Source organism: Artemia sp. Qi Xiang Cuo, chromosome 10 (genome assembly GCF_049724085.1).
Source record: "Artemia sp. Qi Xiang Cuo chromosome 10, ASM4972408v1, whole genome shotgun sequence".
NCBI lineage: Eukaryota > Metazoa > Arthropoda > Branchiopoda > Anostraca > Artemiidae > Artemia > Artemia sp. Qi Xiang Cuo.
In genome coordinates, this window is record NC_142803.1 from 20,172,437 (window position 1) to 20,194,236 (window position 21,800).

General features: G+C 36.1%; 1 protein-coding gene across 3 annotated transcripts in view; it reads right to left on the reverse strand.

Moving 5' to 3' along the window:
• Nucleotides 1-16,777, reverse strand: part of LOC148947560 (uncharacterized) — a 35,063-nt gene extending 18,286 nt beyond the window's left edge. For 2 of the 3 annotated variants that reach the window (XM_089095306.1, XM_089095305.1), the window contains exons 1-2: nucleotides 16,668-16,777; nucleotides 2,445-2,534 (exon numbers count right to left, since the gene is read on the reverse strand). In XM_089095306.1, the coding sequence (XP_088951432.1) occupies nucleotides 2,445-2,534; nucleotides 16,668-16,716 (139 nt within the window). In that variant the 5' untranslated portion in view covers nucleotides 16,717-16,777. The remainder of the gene's footprint in view (nucleotides 1-2,444; nucleotides 2,535-16,667) is intronic. The other variant, XM_089095304.1, reaches the window with a different exon arrangement.
• Between the last annotated feature and the right edge of the window lie 5,023 nt (nucleotides 16,778-21,800).

Consider the following 21,800-nt stretch of genomic DNA (forward strand, 5'->3'; position numbering starts at 1 on the left):
CATTATGGAAATAACATCCGATTCTCTTTGGGGAGAGATACCCCAGAGGCAACTTTTCCTGGGGATGTGCCTGGCCGTGGCCTGATCGTTTTCATTTGCCTGAATATTCAAATTCTGGGAAAAAAGCGTTCAAATATTACAAGGCTATTGAAAAACTAGATGAGATATTGAACTTTTCCCGTCCTGATTTAGTTTCAGTTCCTTTAAATGCATAAATTAAACGTAAAGATATACTTTTTTTTGTTCCCAAATTCGCGGCTTCTCGTACTATTAAGAATTCATTTTTACAATTTTGTCGCTAGTCATTTACCCCGTTCCATCATAAGGTTTTCATTGACTGTTTAATATGCTCTTGAAGGAGTGAACAGAGAAAATTTTGGGGAAGGATCGTTTTAGGATCGTTTAGAACTTTTAGGACGTCACCAGGAAGATCGTTACAAATCGAAGAGCAGCGTCAACGAAGCTGTTCATCAAGTACTCTGTTCAAGACGCGTCAGCCTTAAGATAACTAGACCGAGCTGTGTGTCTTCGTGTCTGTCTCAGCGGTTGGACAATGGGGGGCACAACACGAGAAAGATCTATACAAACAGATGAATTTATTTACTTGTAGAGAACAGCCGTCGATGCTACATGAAACCTTTGACTACAAAAATGGAGAGAGTCATGGGTAGCAAGTGAAACATGACCTGTTAGCCCTATTCTGAATCTTTTGAAGTGGTGCCGATCACATTTTTGCAGCACCATCATACAGCGGAGATCCATATTCAGCGATGGGTCTGATGCCAGACTACTAAAGTGGAATGATTGAGCTGCGCGGTAGAAGGTTTTTGCAGCGTTGAGGGATTCCCGGCGTTCTTGCGCACGAGGTTTTTGCCTGATTGAGGAGGGTTTTCCAAAACAGATTTGTAGAGAAGTGAATTCCTTGGACCCGAAGCCCATCAACTCTCTTTATAGCTGCATTTGTGAAGATGAAGCTGAGGTGTATGCGTGGTATTTTCGATCGGGAGATTAGTAGCTCCGTTGGTTTCGATGCGTTGAACTTGACCATCCATGCATCAAACTGTTTTTAGTTTTCAAAAGATCCATCTCTACTGGTAAGGGGGTAGATTTGGGTCTTCGTGTTTTGGGACGGCTATGTACGCCGTGGTGCCGTCGGACAAGTGATGAAGAAGGATTGCAGTCTCCTACCCCATATCATTTATATGTATGAGAAAATGGGTAGGTCCCAATTCCCTAGATAAGTCTACCTTTATTGGATATTCGTGGAAAGGGAGCCCGTCAAAAACAACCCGCAGTGATTGATCAGAAAGAAAGCTCTCCATCGTTTTTAACAGACCTCCGTAGACAATATTCGCGTAGACTTTCTTAATTAGGGCACGATGCCAAACTCTATTGGAAGCTTTAGCGATGTTGAATGACAATGGCCTGAAGTTGTATCTTTTGTCCTATCTACTCCTGGTGCAGGATTACTAGGTAGTCAAGCGTTGAACTTCTCGAGCGATATATATATATATATATATATATATATATATATATATATATATATATATATATATATATATATATATATATGTATATATATATATATATATATATATATATGTATATATATATATATATATATATATATATATATATATATATATATATATATATATATATATATATATATATATACATATATATATATACATATATATATATGTGACTTTTTGGGGATCGCCTAAAAAGTCACTTGACTCCAGGCACTGTTAAAGTCTATGTGTGGTTTGAAACGCTTTCGTAAACTTTCGCAATGCAGGTGAAGAGCGTAATTGGTTACGAGCCAAGAATCATTGGATTAACATCTGGTTTAGGTATAGAAATGACTTGGACGAATTTTCATGTGTAAGGAAAGTTTTCAGAGCAAAAACACCACCTGAAAAGCAATGAAAAAGGTCCAGCAAATTTGGCACTGCAGGACTTCAAGACAAAATCAGGTATGGTGTCAGGACCCATGAATTTGGTAACGTATAATACGCTACAGAATGCAAAGTACTTTAGGAGCGCTATAGGTCACATGATCAAGGACAGTATCGGTTCAATCAGGGAATTCGGGAACTTCTTTACCCTTGTTGGCAAGGTTCAAGAATTCGACGAACGCCTTAGCAAGAGCTTATGTCTTTGCCTGTGGATTTCGCACGACAGGCTTCTCGTTCCCTTTTAGGGAAGGAATTGAAGTTGCCTGAGACAATATGAAAGACTTCTTGATAATTCTCCACCAGCTCTTACTAGAAATCATGTTGAAGCTTAAAATACGAAAGAAAGCTCAAATTTCTTTGAAAACTCATACAGTTTTATGTTTTTGTGAGTTGTAAGAAATTTTGCCAAAGCTAGAAATTTTAAGAAAAAGTAAGGCTGCTTTTAATAACAGGGCAATATTCAAAAAATAAAATAATACAAACCTTCATGTCTACCCTTAACTAATTTAAGATCTTTGATGTCATTTATATTGATTGAGTTGTTTAGATCCTCTTTTTTCGGTGACTCCTCACCTGAAAACAAAAGAACACGATTAGTGACCAGGGTTTCCAGCAGTGGAAAAAGAATACCCAAAACTCAGCTACATACCGAAAAATTACAAAACACAAAGTTAAAGCTAAAGAATATTGCATATTTTTCTGTAGGACAATGGTAAAGTATGGATATACAACCTTTTGATGCCCCTCAGCTGTATTGTAATGATAATGCTCCACCACGTTTTTACTCAAATAAGTAACCGCCTTCACAGCAATCACTAAGTCACTATTGCTGCACTGAAATCGCTAACAATAAGTGACTGGCCAAAATAGGGTTGTGCGCAGTTTTATGGTATCAGTTTAGTGGTTCCACACTGCACAAAGAAACACTATGAAATTTTGGAAACTACTTTAAGCATTCTAAAATTCTTTATTATGTTATTCCTAAATGTGGAGCATTTAACATTACCCCCACTCCCCTAATGGAGAACTATAAAGCCCAAACTATATAAACTCATGAAATCTGTAATAGCTTGACTTTACAAACAGTTCGTGGCAACGAACTGTAAGTAAAGAGCGACCTGGCTCAATAGTAACTGAAACTCTAAAAAATGGAATTTTGATACCAATATATACATAAAAAGAGTCGGATTTTTATGCAGATTTCATATAGCTTGACTCTTTGTATGCCCTTGCAATTTACGGCAAACCGTAAAGCTGTGGCAAGAAGAAAAAATCATGCTATTGAAAATTCAATGAGCATATATAATTTAGGCTATATGTTTTTCCATTAGGGGGGGGGGGAAGTTTAGTGGTTCACTTAGGAATGATATAAGTAAGTATTTTAGATTCTTTTTTTTTCTAAAGTAGTTTCCTGAGTTGTATAGTGATTCCTTATGGAAAATGGAACTAGTAGACTCATACCAATTTTTTAAGCACTCGTATGTAGAGAAAAGCTAAATCGATATTAGGTACAATTTCCACTTTGGACAAATTTAGCATATTCTTTTTTTCCTGGCAATTTTAATATAAACTCAATACTATAAGTAAAAATTGCCTGCTATGCTTTTTTCCAGCTGCTTTATACTTGAATGTTCTAGCGGGAGATTTCCAATGAAATGAATTACAAGCCTTTTCTGGTGACTCAAAACGTAAGAAGATCCTTAAATTTGAAACTGTCAAGCCGTATGCAGCGCAAGAACTGACTTGTGCTACCAGATGTCTGGTTTAAAGTTGCGCCGCCATAAAAGTGAAAATGCACCGAAAGCTCCATTTTCCTAGTGAAAATGAGCCGAAAAAATGATTTCCCCCCCCCAAAAAAAATGAGCCGATTTGAAAATTTTAATGCGCAACCGCCCCCAAAAAGTGCCGAAGTGGCGCAAAATACTTGATTTTAATACTTCATATATATCTTGTATATAAAGACTCATGTACAAGATATGAATATTCAAATCAAATCAGGGGCGGATCTAGGATTTGTTTAAGGGGGGGGGGCAAAATAGGTTGATCCGATAAACTTACGTTAGGAGCAAGTTTAATTAACGCAAACTTGAGGTAATTAACTAAATTACACAACTTTAGACTACGTTAGGGGGGGGGGGGTCGCCCCCTCACCCCCCTGGATCCACCACTGTTTCAAATAACACGAAGATGCAAAATGTAACTTCCAAATGAGCCCTTAAACATCTCTCTATGATTTCTCAGTGCTCCACTAGCGGCAATGAAAAAAAAGAAAAGAAAAAAAATCTTTATAACTTTATCAATGTGTAAGGAGGCCTTAATTTGTGTAAATTTCGTAACTCAATTTTATTCAAGCTTGGAATTCCCTTTCCGTTAATAGATAAGAAATATAGTGACAATTTCAAATTAGCTTGAATTTGAAAATAACTTCTCTTTGCGTAAATAGTCATAAATCTTTTAGTGACACTCTTTGTCCAAGAATCAAACGAAATTTGAACCCGTGATATGTTAAGACCTAATTTAGACCAGTTTTGCAAGGCCTTGAAAGACAGGAAAAGAAACTACTTTTAACAAAAAGTGGTTGATTGGCCAGGAGGGAGGGAAGGTCGCTAAACGGATCAAGTAGCAAAAAGAGTATAACTTACGGATGAGAGACAAATCGGGGTAGTTTTGCCTCGGAAACACGGTAGTCCTTTTTTGGATCGAAAAAAGAGTAAGTGTTTTACTTTGTAATTACGATAAGCTACCACTGTCTGTCTGAATTCTCCTTGGGGATAAAAGTTTGAAGATAAAGGTTAAAATAAGAAGAAACCCTCTAAAGCTTTTTGTCACTCGGAAATAACTTTAATACGTATATAAGAGAAATTAATGTATTTCCACCTAGACAAGGCTTGAGCCATTTGGAAAAAACAGCAATTTAAGCTTTGAATAACTGAGGATTTAAAGGGGGAAGGAAACCTTAACCAAGAAGAGAAAGCTAGGAAAGCCATTTTTGCTTCCCCTTTTTCAGCCTAGAATACCTTAAGGCTTAGCTTGATTTTATAAAGACCTTATATTCGAAAATTGGAATTATCGGACAATAACATTAACCCCCCCCCCCTTTGTGCAATCTTCAGACGTTTATACGAAGAGGAACACCGTTCCCTTTTTAATCAATCTTTCTTTTCATTAATCCCGTACTGCATGTTTATACAAAGGTGACCTTAATGTTTAAACAGGTAGGTTAGGGAAAAAGGGAATAGCCTAATATTATCAGCTTAAGAATTTCTAAACCTTTATGTCCAGATATTTTCAATTAAGTTTCCCTGCTAAAGTTAAAGCTTAATAAAGGTCAAAGGAATACACAACCCTTTTCAAGAAATAATAAGAGAATCTCTTGGTTTGGGTTAATGAAATTTGAATTAAAAGCAAGTACGGTTATTCTTAGCTTAGCTCAAAAATAGCTTGAACTAAAGGATTTTAATAACCCAGAACTCAAGCCTTGACTAGCTGTTAAAGTGTAACCTTTTTAAGTAGAAACAATCATTAGCCTATGATTAACTTAATCTTTTCTTTTCGGTCAACATTGGTGGATTGAACCAGTAGATCATTAGACCTTAGACCTAGAAGAGGTTGGGAAGTATGCAACATAAACAGAATTAGAATATTTTTCTTTTTATCTTCTTTTGTAAATAAAATCAGTTGTCACTGAATTCTGAGTACCGATTTCTTACCTAACGCCTCAGTTTGTATCACACTACCAAATTTATTAGCCCTGTTAGTAGGGGCAACCTTACAAATGCTTCCCATTCGAAAAAGTTATTTAGTTTGCTGCTCATGAAGGAGGATTTTTGGTTTTTCCGCTGTACTGATTTCTATAGTGTGGTTTTAATTTCGATCCGACGGATTATCATTTTCGATTGGTTTTAGGCTGTTTTTCGAAATTCCCGTAAATCTGTTCTTGGAATAAACTTTTACCAATGAGATTAGCCGAAATAACAGTTACCACTCCTGAATCATCTTCGAATGGTGATTCTTTCTCATTTGAAAGTCTTTTTTCAAAATATGCTTTTAAATTTTCGGCTACTACTAGCTAGAGTTCGTTCTTTGCTAGGTTGCGTCTAACGCCACAACCCTCTTAATCACATCGAATATAGATCATCGAGCGAAAGCTTGGTGTACTTTTTCAGCCATTCCATATACTTCTTAGTGCTAAGAAAAATGTGATGAATGACGTCACAGAAATTAACCAATAGCATTAAAGAACACATTTTAACACAAAAAATAGGCCAATAAACTTCTTTTTTCTTCGTTTTAACCATTATGATGACTAAAAAGTTTCATTTTGATTCTATTAAAATATAGATTATACACAAATGATGAAGATAGAGAACGCTAAATAAATCCCAGAATCAAATGAAAATACTTTCAACCGACTGAAATTTTTCACTGAAGGTGGGGTATGTAGGGAAGAAGGCGGGGGTAGTAATTCATCAATTAAATGATCTGTTTCAAAAATAACAATAAAATCATTGTGCATAATTTACTAGAATAAAGAAAACCAAAGGAGCTTTTTGAGAAAACATCAACGACAAAAAATATAAAATTCCACTGTCTTGCGAAAAGAATTCCTTATTGTTCTTTTTTATGAATTTTATACTTTTTGAAGAATCAGCCCTTATTAGCAATGACTTGGGCATAAAACAGGTTTTTCGAGAAGCAATCGAAATTAGACATAAAATAAATAACAATATATCCTTAAATAGGGATTTGGGGAAACACTCATTAAATGCTCTATACACAAATTTAATTAAAAACGATCTAACAAAATATATAAAAAAAAACAGTTGACACTTGCCCTGGGGGCATATGAGATTTTTGTAGAAAGCATTGTCGTAGAAACTTCATAAAAGGCTAATTCGATTGGAAACTGAAAGAGCTAGCGCCCTTTTTAATAGTCGAAAGTAATTGGAGGGCAACCTAACCCCCCTTTCGCGCCCACTATTTCCCCAAACACATCCAATCAAAACTTTGACATAGCTATTTTGTTCAATGTAGTTGAAGGGTCTGGAAAATATGTCTGAGGATGACATACCCCCTCCCCCCCCCCCACAGCCCCCAGGACAAAGGTTGTAAGCTATGCCATGGGGGCACGTAAAGTTTTATTGAAAGAGTTGTCATAGAAACTTCAAAAATGGCTCATTTAATTGGGAATTGAGAGGGATAGTGCCCTTATTAGTAGTCAAAAGTGATTGGAGGGTGCCCCCTTCCCAAACATTTATGTCCCCAAACACTTCCGATCAATATTTTGATATAGCCATTTTGTTGAACGTAGTATAAGGGTCCAGATATTATGTCTTTGAGTATGATAGCACCCTCCCCCCCCAAAGCCCCCAGGGCTAATGTTGTAAATTATGCCTTGGGGGCATATATCGTTTTTATAGAAAGTGTTGTCGTAAAAACTTCAAAAAAGGCTCATTCGATTGGAAATTGAGAGGGCTATTGTCCCATTTAAAAGTAAAAAATAATCGCAGGGATAATCAGACCCCTCCCCCCCCCACCAAGCCCATCATTTCCCCAAACAATTTTGATCAACATTTTGATATGACCATTTTGTTCAACGTAGTTGAAAGGTCTGGAAATATTGTCTTTGAGGAGGACAACTACCCCCATAGCCCTCAGGAAAAGGGTAGTATGTTATGCCCTTGCGTTATATAAGGTTTTTATAGAAAGTTTTGTCGTAAAAGTTTCAAAAAGTGCTCATTCGATTGGAAATTGAGAGGGCTAGAGCCTTTTTTATTAGTGGAAAGTGAACAGATGGCAAATAACCCACCCCCACCCATTATCCTCAAACAATTCCAATCAAAATTTTGACATAGCTATTTTGTTCAACGTATTTTGAAGGTCTGGAAATTAGGTCTTTGAGGATAACAAATTGGGGGGGGGGCAGCTATTCCCCCCTCACCCACACACACACGTCGTATTATCTTAAAATGCATCTAATAGAAATTTTGAGATAGCCATTCTATTCAAAATAGTTTAAGTATCATAAAACAAGGATTTTGAGGTTGATACGAACCCCGGAGATTAGAGGCAAGGGTTGTAAGTTATGCCCAGGGGGTATTTAAGGTTTTTATGGAAGGGATGATTGTTTAACTTTAGAAGAGGCTCATTTGGTTGAAAATTGAAATTTCTAGTTCCTTTTTAAGCGTCAAAAGCTATGGACAGCATTTAGCCCCCCCCCCTTCCCATCTCCTACAACCGCTCCTTTCACCAAACACATCTGATCGACATTATGAGATAGCGATTTTTTTTTCAAAATAGTTCAAAGAACATATAATAATGTATATAGGGTTGACAACCCCCCCCCCTCCAGCGCCCTGGGGATAGGACTGTAATCGTGGCATATAAGGTTCTTATAAAAAGGGTGGTCATATATTCTTTTGAGGGGACTCAATTAATTGGTAATCATAAGTTCTAGTGCCCGTTTTAAGAGCCAAAGTGATCAAAGCACAGCTACCACCCCCCCCCCCACACACACATACAAACACGTCTTTTTTTCCCGAGATGTATCCAATAGATATTTTTAGACAGTCTTTTTATTCAAAATAGTCCAAATATCATATAACAAGGCTTTCGATGTTGATACAAACCACCAGAGACTGAGGCCGAGGGTTGTCAGTCATGCCCCTGGGGTATTTAAGGTTTTTATGAAAGGGATGGTTGTATAAGCTTTAGAGGTGGCTCATTTGGTTAAAATTGGAAGTTCTAGTTCCCTTTTAAGAGTCCTTAGTGATGGAGATCAAGCAGCACCCCCACCCAACTACCCTCTTTTCACGAAATGCATCTGATTGAAATTGTGTGACGGCAATTTTGTTTAAAATAGTCCAAAGAACATATAACAATGCTTCCAGGGTTGGCGCAACCCCCAGAGCCCTGGGGCAAGGGTTTTAAGTTATGCACTGGGGGTATGGTAGGTTTTATGGAATGGGTGGTCCCCTCCACACCCATCATTTCCCATAAAAAATATCCAAACAAAGTTTTGAGACATCAATTTTTTCAACATTGTTGAACGGTTCAGTAATTATGCGTAACAATAGTTGTAGTAGTAGTAGTAGCATTGGTAGCAGTATGCGTATAGTACCTTTTTTTTAAATATCCCCTTCAACACACGATGAAAATTTTAACTTAATACCATCAACCGGTCCTGAACCATTGCTGATACGTCCTCTTGACAACCTATATGGGCATAGTGTGCTTCAATTTATTTCAATATAGTTACAGTATTGCCCAAAATTTTCACCTTAATACCCTTAGGTTTATTGGTTGTAGCAGTGGCACCAGTAAATATAGTAGTAGCAGCAGGAGTACAGTTAAAAGTAGCAGTAGTTGTAGGAGTAGAAACATTAGTATTATGATGCAAATATTGTCTTTCGGTTAGTTCAACATCCCCCACAACAATCATTGCAAGTTTTAATTTCACACACGAAACTGTTCCTATGATATTGCTGATATGCCCTGTTGACAACCTGCATACGTATGGCAGGCTGTCATCAGTACAACAGAAATACTCTCCTTCATACCTTCATAGGTTGTGGATTTTGAGCTAGCCAGAAGACACTGTGCGTATTCATTTAATGCTGCTTCTACGGTTACTGTAACTAACGACACTAATGGCATTATGTTTAAACTTGTAGGGAACATTTTTGGAGGAGTTTCAATTAAACGAAAGACCTATATGCATGCAGTTATTAAAAGGGCATATAAGAACTTTAGGGCATATAAGGACATAGGTAGCGATGCTCTATCATAGCTAGTAATATCGTTGAGACTTTAGAGGAGCTAATTTGATCGGATATTAAAAGTACTAGTTCCCTCTTTAAGAGTCAAAAGTGACTGGAGGGCAATTAGCCCTCCTCTTCAGCTCATAATTTTCCAAACACTTCCGATCAAAATTCTAAGACAGCGCTTTTGTTCAGCAGCACAGTTATATTATTTGCCCATTATGCTTAAAAACAAAATGTTGCTTTAAAACGAAATCAAAACACATTCAATAAGACATCTCCGCAATGTACCAAGAACGACTGGGGGTATTAATTTCAAATTTTTGGTGATACTTCTTTTACTACTGCTGCTCTTAAAATTTTACTAAATCAAAAGAATGTAATCGTTTCCAGGCTGTAAAAGAGCATAGATATACGTTTTGGGAATGGTATTAACTTTTATTTATCAGGTCAACTAGAGGATTTATATGACTAAATTAAACCCTATTATTTGTGTCATGATTTTCAAAAGAGTTCATGTTGTTAAAAATGGCTGAAAAAGTTTCTCCAGCATATAAACAGCAGGCAAAACTATAAATTCTTAAAGGAAAACCAGAAAGATTCAAACCAATATTTATTTTTCCCTGAAAAAGACTATGTCAATATAAAACAAACAGAAATTAATTAAAAAAAATTCCACAAAATAAATTTTTAAAAAAAAAGCTCCATTAAACCAAAAATGAACAAAAATAGAATCAAATAATCTACCAAGCATATAACTTCCACAAATCAGGATCAATAAATAAATCAAACCCAAAACAAACAGAAATTAAAATAAATAACAGATTCAAACTCAAAACGAGCAGAAATTAATATGAATAGGGTTCAAAACCCCCTATGCTTTCTAAAAGCCAGAATATAATTTTTTATTTAACTGAAAAAAATTCAAATGAATATACATTGTCAGTTTAATATACATATGCTGATCTTATTCCTTAAAATCCTAATTAATTTTTGATTTCTTATAGTTATAAAAGTGAAAACGTTCATAAATAATTCAAATAAACATTCATAAACTGTCGTAATAAGGTTTTACTGATACCGATATCTAGCTAGTGCTAATTTGAGCGAATCAGAGTTTTTCCTAATTTTTTTTAGCCGATCAGGAAATTCGCTGACAAATTCTGATTGGCTCAAATTATTGCTAGCTACATCTCGGTATTAGTAAAATATCATTGTAAATGGGCCTATACTGACACGTCCTTTGTTTGAAGCTAAAAAACATACATTGTGTAAACCCTTTTATGAAGACTGAAAAAAAATTGTTTCTCTAAAGTTCTTTACCCCAGACTCCAAAAAAAAATTTCCGCAAGAGTTTCACCTCCATCCCCCAACCGTGAGACAAAACAGGTTATTTTTACCAATCTACTGATAAAATTCGTCATCTTTTATTAAGACTAGACCCCGGCACCACGCCGATGAGGGAAGACCGGTGACGGCGGGGCCAAAACACCACGCCGCCACCGCGCCGTCGGTAAGATGTCGGCAGCGTGACGCCGGTAAGATGTCAGTGGCGCGCCACCGGAGCAATCAATGTTGACTGCAAACATTGATGTTTTTATCAGTCTTTCTCAAATCACAGCTTAAATTTACAACAGATTTGAGCCTATTCATGAGTTTAAAAATTCACAAGTCGCTGGCTGGAAACTGGTCTTCTTCGTTACTCATCAAGAGAAGTAAAAAAATCTGGTAGAAACGAAATGGCTGTGGCGTTTCAGAACCCTTGCATAATACGAGTAGTTGAAGTATCTATTAGCTGTGCATTCTTCACATAAATAATTATAAAAATTAGTAGTTTTTTTTCATAGAGCATTACTGCATACAAAACTTCAAATACCTTATCACAAAATTCGTCAGTTATCTGGGTAAAAACTTTTAATGTAATTTTGAACTTAGAAGCTTAATTTTTTCATAATGCCCTTAGCCTAAATCGGTTTTGTCACCTTTAAAACAGTTGAAATGGACAGACTTTGATATTGATTGTTTTTTTTTGCTCTTTTGGATTCCTAAAAAGCCTTTCTTGTATTAAAAACTGGTTTTTAATAATAGTTTAAAAAAAGACATTTTAAAGTTTTTTTTTGGCTTCTTTATAGAATATATGTCATGTAGGCTAAGGCTGAACTGCTGCTTTTATATTGCTTTTGGCTGCTCTTTTGTATATTATTCATTTTTTCTTTTGGGGGATTCATTCCAAATTATAAACTCATAAATACCTAATATAAGTCAAATTATAAAGTGTATCTAAAAGGAGTCAATTCATCAAATTGAAGAATACATGATGAACACTTCACATGAAAACACTTCAATTACAATGAAACAAAAACACTTAATGGTTTATTTGTTATGAAGAAAAATGAAGTGCCAGCTATTTTCTTAGGTAAAAAATGAAAAGCTCATCCGTTTTAAATGTAATTAAATTAAATAATAAGTGGACTGAAGTAGGTCCAGAAAGATGTTGGGATTTTCTTCCTAATTCGTCGTTTTTAATCCAAGCAAAATGTTTGGAGAGTGTGTATCAGTTACTAAGATTAGGCTTTGATTTCCAAATGCTCACAAAAATTACCAAATTGAAGAAAGTCGCAGGAATAAGTCACCTGTGTTCAAAATACTCAAAGACTTCTCTTTGACCTCCACCCAGGCTCAAAGCTTCTGCTATAGTCATATCCATGGAAATCTCCAAAGAATTTCTTTTTAAAATAGCTTTCAAGCGTAGTTAGGAGTATTTAGCCTTTTTTGCTTTTCTTCAAAGCTTTTAAAAATTGTTATAATATTCCAAATGGTACATTTGTTATATTTGTGCATATTTTTGGTAATCATTTGTGGGGTGATCGAATTTTTTAAACTCCTGTAGATACGTAAGAACGTTGCAACATCTAGTACCCTGAGGTCATAAGACTCCTCCTTGAACATCCCAAATTGAAAGTTTTTATTATGACCTGGCCTTTTAATGTAACTTGGGCACTGGACCAAGGGCGCCATTGTCACTCGAGCGCAACGTTAGGTGGGGATGTCGATATGGCTTTCGTCACACCAATTCGTTTTATTGTGAATCTGCCTGGTACTTATGAATGAATTTTTTCAAAGTAAACCTGTTTCATCAATAAGAAAAAAACGGGTTGGACGCATATGTCCCTTTCCATTTGGACCATAAAACTATACAAGTGCTGTATCAAGTATAAATCACGAAAATCTTGTTAATTTTTGTCAAATTTTCAACTTTTTGGCGTCCCTGCTTTCAATAAAAAAAATCAAGGTACTATCACTTAAATATACTAGCTCCCTGAGCCCCCCTCACCCCTCTGGATACCATCTTGATAGGATACCGTCTCTGCTTTAAATAAAAAAAAATAATTAATTTATTGGCATCCCTGCTTTAAAAAAAAACAAAAAAACGAGGTATTATCATTTAAATATGATAGGTCACTAACCCCCCCCCCCCTCTGGATACCACCTTGATAGGATACTGTCTCAGCTTTACATTAGAAAAATAATTTACAACATTGGTTCAAACAAAATTACAACATATGGTTCAAACAAACACGCAAAATAACGTTAAACAGCTTAGTGTTCCTTGAAAAAAAAAAATTGAGGGTATGAGTAAAGGGGTACAAAGACAACAAAAAAATGTTGAAATTATTCATATATACCTCAAATTATTGGAAAACTGAGTCATAGATTCGCCGTGGCATTCAATAAGATCCAAAGAATCTAATTAAAAGGGAGCACACACAAAAGCCAAATAAGGCCAGTAGCCTATGAGAAATCACAGAACAGCCAAGACAAATTTTCGACATAACACCTTTAAATTAGGTGTTGTTTTCTTAGACCACACTGCCGTTCTAAGACGAACAAATAAACTTTCCAATGTAGATAAATCCATTTATTTAGACAAGTGAAAAAACAGGTACAAAAGTCCAGATATTTCGGTCACATATACAGCGACAGTCTTCAGTAGAAATAATCTAGTGAAAAAACAGGTACAAAAGTCCAGATATATCGGTCACATATACAGCGACCGTCTTCAGTAGAAATACTATATAATATTTCTACTGAAGACGGTCGCTGTATATGTGACCGAAATATCTGGACTTTTGTACCTGTTTTTTTTTCACTGTCTAAATAAATTGATTTATCCCCATTTGAAAGTTTATTTGTTTACCCAAGACAACGAACAAGTCCTAATGGGGGGCCCTGGGTCTATCAAAATATTTCAATGATTTCCCACGGAACTTCACATTCTTTTCATCCGTCTCCACTTTAAATGAAAAAAAAATAATTATCTTTTTGGCATCCCTGCTTTCAATTAAAATAAATGAGGCATTATCACTTAAAAATGATAGCCCTCTACCCCCTCCCTATAGGCAATAACTTACAATTTATTTATGAATGATATTTTTGGGGTGAATTCCGTTTCAATCTTTAATTTCCCAACCTTGTACATAGCTTAGTCTATAGCTAAATTTTGTCTCAATAGAAGGTTTTTCTGGGGGGGGGGGGGGGATAAAATGTTTCAGAAATAATATTTTACTTTCTATAAGGCGTTAACCAGTTGAGTATTAAAAATTAAGAAAATCTTATCTGAAAAAAGCAATAGGAAAAAAAATTCTGCTAACTTACAATTCAGCTGTAGAAACAATCTGTCGGTTGTCAATTTCAAAATCCAACTGAAGGCTGAAGCTGTACAGTAGTGAATGCGTTCTATAATTCTATTCAAAATGAAAATAAAATTCTTGACTACAAATGATGTAAGAAATAGCGATTGGGAAACTGCATTCGAAATGATTTAAACTCATTTCATAAAGACGATACTTTTTTTTGGCAACATATGAAGAACTGTGTATATTGCAATATTTGCAATTTCATATTGCATCTGTCAGGTTCTTATGCAAAGTAAAAAAAGAGACGAAAATTAATGAACAAGAGAGTAGTGATGAATTATGGTATGCAAAGTAATATTTGGCAGGGAAAGTAACTGGTGATAAATCGCTAGGGGTGGCACCGTGATTGCGTGATTTTTGGGTATTCGGGGAACCAAATTTTTTTTCGGGGTGACGCATAGATTTTTGGGGAAATACCCAAGAATTCGGGGATAGTGCAAGCCCTGCTTGATTTCTAATCAGGAAAATCGAAATACTAAACCACACGAGAAGGAAAAGCTCCGACTTTGCGGTTGATGCAATAAAGAATTGCCGCAAAATTAATTTAAAGTCCACCGAATGCCGCCGCCTATGCCGGCGGCGTTTCGACACTTCGGCGGCGGTTGACAGGGCCTTTTGTCAGCGGTGTTCGGTTGATCCGCCGGCGTGGCGCCCGGGTCTAATCAAGACCCCCTGGCTGCATTCACCCTTAATAATGAGATATACTTGCCTGCCTGTAGTCTTCAGGCATAAAGCAACATATACTCTCTTTGTAATCTGATAGCATCACGTGATTGTTTCCAGATTAGCGATTGGTTGGGTGTAACGGAAACTTACCAATTATATGTAGTAAGATACGGCAGTATGGGTAATGAAACTAATCACAGGATGAAGCATTGTTCGTTTACATAACTATCCTGTCATGTCTAAGGTAAGAGAGTATACTTAAAAACTTCTTAACTATACAGGGGGCAGGGATTAGTTTCTTGTTTCCAGGTTTGAAGGAACAATCTGCGAAGATTTACAGGATGTAACTGAGTAATTTGCCTTCAGTTTACTGTATGGCATAATTAAAGTAAATTTTGAAAAAAATACTATTTAAATACCATATATAAAATTAAAAATTAATTACAATAAACTTGACTTAAACAAAGCACAATTTAAAGTAAAATTATGCTTTGTAGTGTTCGATTAGAGTTTGTATCGCAATCATTATCCTTAGGGTTTGCTGTTAATGTATTTATTTCTTTTAATACAATCCTTTTTCTTCTAAAAAAGAATTGTGTTCTTCTAATATTTATGAATCAAATGTACCTCTCCAAATTCGGCTAGTATACAAAGAACCAAAGGTGTTATTTTTATTTCCTAAGTTATTTCAAGAAAAAAGTTTGGAAACATCAATCACTTTCCCAGAAGTGTGTACATGTAGGTGGGGTGGGGATATTTAAGCATGCAAAAAGAAAGGATAAAGATCCCACTGAACCATTGCTGGCGCATAGGGTTTTGAATCAACGTTTCAGTTGCTGGCTCGTTTTCAACAGGGACACGTAGCAAGCTTGTCGCCCAACCTTGCTGCAGCGGGGATCGAACCCTGGTGCTCGTTATTGGCAAGCAGACCATCAATCTACTCTGCTACAACAAGGTCATTTAGGTATATTCTCTCCAAAATCTCAAGACTTGTACAATTTTTCATCTGTTTGCGATTATTTTTAAATTAAGCCAAGTATTAAGTCAGTGTTAAATACTATACGTTATGTCTTAGGCACGACACGCTGATATGATGAACGCATGCAGGGGGTATGAAAAAACGCATGCAGGGGAGGGGGTATTTAGGCCCATTCCCGCTGAGATCTCCCAATTTTTACAGTTTTCACCTTTAATCGTGCCTGACTCCCATAAAAAGTATTATTCCCCCTTCGGCTACGCCAATGTTAGATAATATGTACGACAAATTTGCAGATGTTGAAGGAAAATATGACCTAGCACTTCCTGGTTATTTACGACTTTTAATAGTTTCCTAAAAAAAAACACGAAACGATCAAATTCTATGTACAAAACGGTTTTCCAAAATCAAAACATTTTGCATGCATTCTCCCTGGTTAAATCTATGCTTGCTACTTTTTTCCCATAGATTAGTTGCATCTTCAAAAGTGCAAAATCTTATTCTTTTCGATATTCCCGATTGAAGAAAAATATCAGCTGAATTACTTCCAAGCCTAATTGTTTGAAACTTTTATCATTTTTCTTTTATTTTGAAAGATCGAACATACCATATGCTGAAAAAACGAACAAAAGAAGAGAAACATACATCAACATCATTAAGTTTTAGATAACTGCTATTAAGTTTTCCTGGATAAAATCGAATTAACTTTGAGACACCTGTATGTGGTTTTACAACCAAAGGCAACAAAATGGCAAAATGAAATAAAAAAGACAAACCCATCTGTTACATAAATATTTAAATGCAACACTTTTGAGCTCAGTATGTGAAAAAGCCAGTTCAAAAAAAAAAAAAAAAAAAAAAAAAAAAAAAAAAAAAAAAAAAAAAAAATTGAAACTGTGACTGTAGGAATCAAGAAACCAAAGAGTGAAGTAAAGATGACAGGTGAAAAGCTGGAGAGCAATATCATGACTTCGACACGTCCATATTTATACTACTTGAAGATGGACTGGGGAGTAGGAGCAAGCGTGTGGTGTGTGTGTGTGTGTGAAGGGACTTAGGGCTCACTGGCTCCCCAAACTTGAATTTTTCCTATAATTTATTTTATTTCAATGCAATTGGTCTATTTTCACTCTCTTTTCTCTTTGAATTAAGTTAATCAAATCAGAAGTTCTATATTCTGATTCGTAATTAATAGATAATCACCATGTAAACATAATTTCAAATAAAAACCTGACAGATCATGTTGCAAAGACAACGAATATTGTTTTCAGGAGTAAAACATGATAGTTAGGTACATAAGCGTCAGGTTTGTGCATTTTACGGTAAAGGCATGAAATTTGGCAGACATGTGCAGAAAAATACGGTAACTCTGACTGAGGACAGAACCACATTTTCGACGCGATTATCGCGCCGTTTTGCGTTTTTGCGCGGGGGAAAAAATAGCTGAACTTCAGAGTGGGAACTTTTTCCGATCAGAGGGTCGTTCCTGACTAATTTGTCTCTCCTGATCCCAAAAATGTCCTTACTTTTTTTGTCCAACTCCTGGTTACCGAGTTACTGTCATTTTCATCACTATGCTCCATGCACATCTGAGTAATTTTTGCTTTCTGACTTTGTATTTTTCATCTTAATCACGTAGAAATTGGTGAACATGCTATGGAAAATGTGAAGAATCAACGAAGTCGCAAATTCAATTTTTTCTTCGCTGTTCCGTGCTACTTTGCGTTTTTCCGCGCGAATTTTGAGAATGAGCGATGACCGAGTTTAAGATCTCTTTTTGATTAATTCGAGTCTGTCAATTCCAAAAATCTGGTTATTTTTGCAATCCGATTCTTGGTTCTGGATTTACCTGTTTCAAAACCGCGGTTTCTATGCCATACTCTAACAAGAACTCATACCCTCCCTATAATATTCCAAAGGAGATAATGCGTTTTTGACTAAGTGATTAATTAACGTTTAAGATCTCCTCAATAAGTACTCAGTAAAAAAAAAAATCATTCATTAAACTCAAACAGCTTGACTTCAGGAACTTCGGACGTAAGAAGCATACTATTATGATGATAAAATGTAGAATACTAAACTACTTCAGGTATTTCAAAATAGATAAACAATCACATGGATCATAGGAATGAAATAGCCAATTTCGACTTGTTTCATCATATAGATTGCTAAAAAAAAACAAGAAAATGAGGTTCTCACGGACAGGACACAGGTCGAAATCGGCTTCTGACAATTAAAGCTACAAAAAGTGCATTACTGATTGTACTGATTATCACAACCTTTGCACGGACAGAGATCTGTGCATTTAAGGGAAGCTTTTGCACATTTGCACCTGTTTTTACACTTTGTTTTACATCCACGTTTGAGCAGTTCTTTGCAAATTGTCGCTGCCACAGGATTATTAGTCCAGAAAAGATCCCAGCTTCCGTCGTGCTTCACCCAGCCGTAAGAACCTGGAGCCAATTCGGAAAGTTCTGGACAACACCATGATGCCCATATCTGGGCCTGCAAGTAACTGCGTTTGGTGTGCTGCTCAATAGCAGTCGCTGTTGGGGGCAGTCTTTTTGTTCCGGCTGCTTTTCGTGTCAAAAGCTCCTTCCACAGACTTTTAACTTCAGACAAGCCGCTTGATTTTTCGTAAAAAACGACGACAAATCGCTGGATGTCTGTAAAGTGATAATCTAGGAGCGGGACTCCTGATGTACTCAGAGTAAAGAAAGTCGGAAGAATGGATTCCACAGATTTCCAGGTCTTCCAAACCAGAGAAGGCATGCAAAAAGAGAAGGCTGCGAGACCCGTCAGGTCCTAGACCATAAGTAATATCGAGAATGGGCAGTATTTTCGTCTTTACTCCAAGCCCATAGATGACAAACCGGTTTTCAATCAGAAGCTACTGGAACAAAGCTGTTGCAATCATAACTACATCAGAATCCACAGTTCTGATTACTATGAATTTATAGTTACACTGGGCCTAATGGAAGGTATGGAGCAGCACACGAGTGTCACCTTCTTCGTGGTTGGTAAGAGTGAGGGCTTCGCGAAAAGCAATATCGCGCGTTGAAATAACTGTCTCCAAGAGTGGCCACTACAAAGATGTCCTGCAATTCCTGGACTACCAAATGGAACTACCAAAAAATGGAAGAGTCGACTCTTGTTCTCAGTTGATTTCAAAAAGTCATGCCTGTTCATCCAAAGAACGGGGGTTCGGTTTGTGATTTTCACGGCGCAAGACGAAGTTCCTCTATGTTCACGCGCTCCGGCTTTTAGGCGGTCGTGAGTGTAGATAGTAGCGAGGCCCTAATGACTCGTGACAGTACATAATTCGGTTATTAAAAGAATGTATCTCCACTAACGGGTCAATGACCCCATTTTCAAGGTCAATCAGAGGCTGTTTCTAAGTGTATTGACTCCGGGATGAAGTTTGCGCACGCGCACTGAATACTAACGGTACAATGTTATTGAATACTGACCCTACATAATTTATTGAAGGATTATGGATCCATGGAAGGGGACAGATTTCTGAGAAATTGATTGCGTAGTCGACTAGGACAAGTGGATGTCTGAGAAATTGATTGCGTAACCGAGGTGAAAATGGATTTCCAAGAAGTTGATTGCGTAACCGAGGGGGACATGGATTTTCGAGAAATTGATTGCGAAACCAAGGGGGAAATGGATTTCAGAGAAATTGATTAAATAAAAGAAGGGGACAGAATTTCTGAGAAATTGATTTGCATAATCGAGGGGAATTATTGATCTACGAAAGGGGAATTAGAAATGACATCACTTGTTTCCTAGGAATTATACGGGATTCTAAAGAGATATAAATTCTATTTTTAAATATGGCTTCTCAGATCTTACGTGACAGCGATAAATTAATATTCTATTTTTAAATATGGCATCTTTGATCTTTAGTGTCAGGAATTACAAATGACATCACTTGTTTACTAGGAATTATGCAGGAGTCTAAAGAGATAGAAAAATCCTTTTTTAAATACGGCTTCTCTGATCTTTAGGTCACAGAGATAAATTGATATTCTATCGAAACCATAATAGTGTAGCTAGGAACACCTATGAGATGAAGAGATTAACGCGGGAAATGGTTTCCTAGGAATTTCAAATGTGACAGCGCAGGGATGCCAAAACAAAAGGAAAACGCAGAAATTACTTCTAGGGGATTATTTGGGCGAAACCGTTCGAGACACTTTAGAAGATCATTTAAGCGAAACCGTTTGAGGTATTTTAGAAGTTGATTTTAGAAGATGATTTAGAAGATGATTTGAGGGTGAAACTCTGTGGTCATTATAATACACAAGTTCCATTTGAACAGTCTTGTGAGGTCCGCTACCCCAACAACCCCCTTACCCCAACACCAAAGGGCCCCGACCCCCCTACCCCAACCCCTAAGGAACCCCTCGGCCCCCAAAGGCCCCCGGGCCCCGAAATGCCCCCCAAGCCCCCAAAGGCTCCCCGGCACCACCAAAGGGCTCCCCCATTTTTTAAGGCTTTTTTATGTGCACTTGAGACATAGAAGGGCCCCTCACATTTCAAAAGGCTTTATTATATCTTTTCAGAACAAGTTATTTTCTTAATATTTCCTCCTAAACCTATTTTACAAATTGATGTACTCATCGTTTTCACCACAACTTTACCTTACGACTTTTTGAATAACCCAACGCCAAGCAGTACTTTTCAAAAGGCTTTTTTATATTATTTCAGAACAAGTTCTTTACATAATGTCCCTGCTAAACCAATTTTAAAACTTGAAGTACTCATCCTTTTCACCCAAAACTTTACTTTATGGCTTTTTGAATATCCCATCACCAAGCAATACTTTCAAAGGGCTTTTTTATATCTTTTCAGAACAAAAATCAAATGTTATTAATAAAATCAAATGTATTTTAAATGTGTGCATCAAAGTAACAACAATCTTCTTTAATACCACTAAATGTTTACTGAACACACACAATTTTCTTTTAGAAAAAATATTTTTCATCAGTTATAAGCCTTTTTCTGTTCGAACTAGCAATTTTTCTACCAAAAATACCAATTTTTTTCTTAGAAGTAACATTTTTTTTACTGTGATAACAACTTTTCTGTCAGAAGTAGCAAGTTCTGCTTAACACTAACAAACCTTCTCATCAAAGTAACGACATTTTACCTTAATACTAACCTACTTTTACTGAACACACACAAGTTTCTCTTAGAAAAAATATTTTTCATCAGTGATAACACTTTTTCTGTTCAAACTAGCAAGTTTTCTACCAAAGATACCAAATTTTTTCTTAGAAGTAATATTTTTTTTATTGTGATAACCACTTTTCTGTCAGAAGTATCAAGTTCTGCTTAACACTAACAAACCTGCTCAACAAAGTAATGACATTTTACCTTAATACTAACATACTTTAATGAACACACACAAATTTCTCTTAGAAATAACATATTTCATGAGTGATAAACCCTTTTCTGTTCGAACTAGCAAGTTTTCTATCAAAGATACCAAATTTTTTTTAGAAGTAACATTTTTTTTACTGTGATAACAACTTTTTCTGTCAGAAGTAGCAAGTTTCGCTTAACACTAACAAACATTCTCATCAAAGTAACGACATTTTACCTTAATAATAACATACTTTTAATGAACAGATACAATGTTCTCTTATAAATATTTTTTTTTATCAGTTCTAACAATATTTCTGTTCTAACTAGCGAGTTTTCTACCAGAGATCCAAATTTTATACGATAA